This window comes from Acyrthosiphon pisum, chromosome X, assembly GCF_005508785.2.
Source record: "Acyrthosiphon pisum isolate AL4f chromosome X, pea_aphid_22Mar2018_4r6ur, whole genome shotgun sequence".
NCBI classification, from domain to species: Eukaryota; Metazoa; Arthropoda; class Insecta; order Hemiptera; family Aphididae; genus Acyrthosiphon; species Acyrthosiphon pisum.
This window is the reverse complement of record NC_042493.1, coordinates 36,320,627-36,324,937: the sequence shown is the minus strand read 5'-3', so window position 1 is coordinate 36,324,937 and position 4,311 is coordinate 36,320,627. Positions and strand designations below refer to the sequence as shown.

General features: G+C 30.1%; 1 protein-coding gene across 1 annotated transcript in view; it reads left to right on the top strand.

Moving 5' to 3' along the window:
* The first annotated feature begins 3,096 nt into the window (after window positions 1-3,096).
* Window positions 3,097-4,311, top strand: part of LOC103307754 — a 2,006-nt gene continuing 791 nt past the window's right edge. The window contains exon 1 of the mRNA XM_008180025.1: window positions 3,097-3,131. Within this exon, the coding sequence (XP_008178247.1) occupies window positions 3,097-3,131 (35 nt within the window). The remainder of the gene's footprint in view (window positions 3,132-4,311) is intronic.

Genomic DNA, 4,311 nt, shown 5'->3' with positions numbered 1-4,311 from the left:
ACATGGTAATGAGTGTTCCCTGTTTTCGTGAACACCCTTTATAGTATATGTATATAATTTCCCAGAGGTTTGATATCAATCAATACGCACAACATTAACAACAGTGGAGTCATTTCAGTTTTTGAGAGGGGGAAGGGGCAAAATGTTTGGCCGGCCCAAAATAAAACTGAAAAAAAAAGCTTGCTAACATTTAAATTACATTACATTACAGTATTGTATTTTTATCTCAATACAAATACCCTCCTTAATCCTTATACATAATTGTATACTTACTAGTTAGTATCAAAGGTTAATATCATAAGCATACAGGTAAGTAACCCATTTTTGAGATATAATAATAACTAAATAATTAATACATATATGTAGAGGTTACTTAAATATATTACTTATTTGCTACTAATATACTGCTGCGAACCAGAATTTTTAATCTGGGCAACGAAAAAGTTAAGATAAATGTTGAACACCATACACCGAATATTAGGTAATGAATTGAACAAAGTTTGAGTTATATAGAGTTGATATTGAGTTGATACATTTAACGAGCAACGAAGTGCACGGTTTCAGCTAGTATAGTATAATTTTTAAAATAATTCAAACTACAGATTCAGACAATACATCTGTAGTGTTAAATAAACTAATGCCAATAATGCTTAATATTCTATTTATGATTCAGGCCCGATTCGCCGACACCCAATTTGCCGACTACTCGATTCGCCGACGCGGAAACCGGTCTCCGGTAAAAATGGAAAAAGTTCTGATTCGCCGACAAACGAAATTTTATAAAATATAAAAATAATTTTTATGTGGAAATCTAGAATATTACAATCTAGAATCAAAATGTTGATAAAACTATTATACTACGCGATATTATATAAAAATAATTTTTATGTGGAAATCTAGAATATTACAATCTACAATCAAAATGTTGATTAAACTATTATACTACGATCGGCATTTGTCAGTTGACAGTTAGTAACCATTGCATCGACAGTTGCAACGTTAGTAGTTATTTAGTACGACTAGTACGAGTAATATTAAAATGTCGTGGTTTATAATAAATTCTGAGCGCGATGGCAAGCTTTTAGTTGTCTATAAATTTATACACCGAGTTGATAGAATACGAGGTTCTAATCACTATTATAAATGTATTGACAATTGTGGAGGTCGAGCAATATATAGAGAAGATTCAGACAATGCTATAATGTCAAAAACGCATGAACACCCGTCACATGGAATCCAATTGGCTGAACGTGGTTTTCGGAATAAGCTTAAAGTGAGTTTATTTTAATTTTTCCATTTTTTTTTCAAAAATTTTTATACACAGTTGAAATATATTAAAATTACATAATCATATTTTTTATAACCATTTAAAGTTCGAATTTTAACGTGTTATAACTTAAAAATAATATATTTGAAGGACGAAGTGGTATTACCTAAATCCCACAAAAACTATACCACAGACATTTAATGAAATCCGAAGATCAATTATGACTTCAGGAATAGAGGGTTCTACGGAAAGCGAAATAAATGACGCTATACCAATTTATACCAGTGTAAAAGGTTCGGCATACAGAAAACGTATGAAATTAATGCCAACGTTACCTAAAAAGCTGTCTGAATTAAATATTGAAGGTGATTGGCGATCAACGAATGATGGAAAAGATTTTCTTTTAGGTATTTAAACTAAATTATTTTAATTATTTAATTATATAATATTACTAATAATAATATTATTACAGGATGTAATGGTACGGATAACAAAATCGTTATATTTGGTACCGAAGGATTTTTACGTCGTCTTTGTTCTGGTAATATAGTTTTTATGGATGGCACATTTAAGTCAGCACCAAAATTATTTACACAAATTTATACCTTACACTGCTTTGTTGTAGGAGTGATGATACCTCTAGTAATTATAATTTTATAAACGTATTTTTATTTAGAATAACAAATAAATCTGAAAATAAAATATATTTTTTAGGCGTACGCATTATTGCCCAATAAAAGTACATCAACATATTCTAGAATGTTTGAAATAATAAAAGGAGTGGCATTAAAAAATGGATTAGAGTTCAATCCTGCTTGTTTCCAAATAGATTTTGAATTTGGAATGATCGTCTCTATTCGGCAGTGCTTTGGTTCTGATACACCTATAAAAGGGTGTTTATTTCACTTTGGGCAATTTATTTGGCGAAAAGTTCAAAGTTTGGGATTAGCTTATGATTATACACATGACGATAATATTAAAAGAGTTGTTCGTCGTCTTTGTTCATTAGCCTTAGTTCCGATTGAACAAATTGATAATTGTTGGACAGAAATTCATAGTGAAGCACCACAGTCAGAAAGTAAATATAACTTAATATATACTTTTTACGTAATTTGTTAGAACTATATTAGCAAAATATAATTTTTTGCCATTATTATTTTAGGTGTGCTGAAATTATTAAATTATTTTACCGAAACATACTTGGATCCAGATATTTGTCTGTTTAATAGAAATATGTGGAATCATTTTAATACAGATGGAGCAAGGACCATAAACCACCTTGAAGGATGGCATGCAGCTCTTAACAAAGCTGTTGGTAGACCAAAGCCAAATATATTTATTTTAATCAAAGAGCTGAAAAACCAACAAACAAACTTTGAGCTTGATCTCATAGCGCAAAAAAACTGCAATCGGCCACAAAAGATGAAAACAAAATACAAAAAATTAGAAGAAAGATTATCATTTGCAAAAGAAAGGTAAAGCGTTTATGACATATAAAAATACATTTTTTTTCTAATAACGTTATACAATATAATTCTAGGCTACAAAATGGTGCGATTTCTATCTTGGAGTACATGGACGCTGTAATGTTTCATTTACATTTGTAAAACAAAAGCACATAATGATAAGCTATATAGACTATATATTTTGATAGTAGTTCACTTGAACAATGTTCGTGAATTTTCGTGATTTATAAAAATTTAAAAGTAATAATAACTGAATTATAATATAATATATTATTTATATTATTAAAAATTATATTTTTAAGTGTACCTATGTAATTCATTGTCAATGAATGCAAATCGGGATGAAAAATACATGTCGGCAAAATGGTGTGTCGGCCAATTGGTTTGTCGGCCAATCGGTACGTCACGAGAATCATATATCAATTATGGGTTGCATCCAAAAACCGCACACTTTTGATTTTGACCCTAAAAAGGTCGATAGCCAAAAACTGCACAGCTTATCGGTCATTGTATATCAAATTACCGTACATTTATAGTGGGTTAAAACCGCACACTATTTTTAGTGAAAATAGTGAAAAGATAAGATTATAAGATATGTACTATTCAATAATCAAGTATTTAGTTGTCACTCGTTATTAGTCGGTCTCGATTCGGTTAGTGTACCTACGTCTATAATTTAGTGTTAAAACGTTAATATCTTAAATTTTTATAATGGATTTTAAAATTATTGAAAGTAACAAAGGGGGCAAGTGCTTATAACTTGACGATTTTAAATACCGAAAATTTAGAGTCAGTATTAGTGGAAATGTGGTTTGGCGGTGTTATATTAAAAATTGTACATCCACGGTTACAACATGCAGTCAATTGAAGAATATACTAAAAATAAATAACACACACAAACATAAACGGGTGGAAACTGTGAAAATTCAAATTCAAGAGGTACGTAATGGATTCATGGACAGATCCCCGCAATACATTTCCCCGTTAGACATTTCCCCGTTACCGTTTCCCCGTCCAATATTTCCCCGTCCAGCGATTTTCCCCGTTGGACATTTCTCCGTCAAAAGAAGGATATATATAAGATATAACAAATAAAGATAGTATAAATGTTTATATAGCTTATATTGCACCTTGTACGGACAAATTAACTTAGATATATATTTATTCTTATAGGTTTTATCAAATATAAATTACCTATAAAGATATTGGTACGTTATCGATGTACGATATACGTTATCCTTAAACGGATCCGGTATGCATTAGGAAAACTAACAAATTGAAATAGTTTAACAGTGTTTCGATAACTGTCGCGTCGTTATATTATTTTCGTTATACGCCGTCACATTCGTAATAGGTACATTAGATTTTTTCAGTAAACCTATTTTTTTTTTTTTACTATTTTAAAATGACTTACGTAAAAAGTACCAAAGGAAAAAATTTATTAGTACATGCGGAATATATTTTTGAAAAGGACTATACGAAAAATGAAAAAACATATTGGAAATGCATCAAATATAATATGTACAAGTGTCGTGGATGGGCACATACAGTAAACGATGAAGTTATTCTGCATAAAAA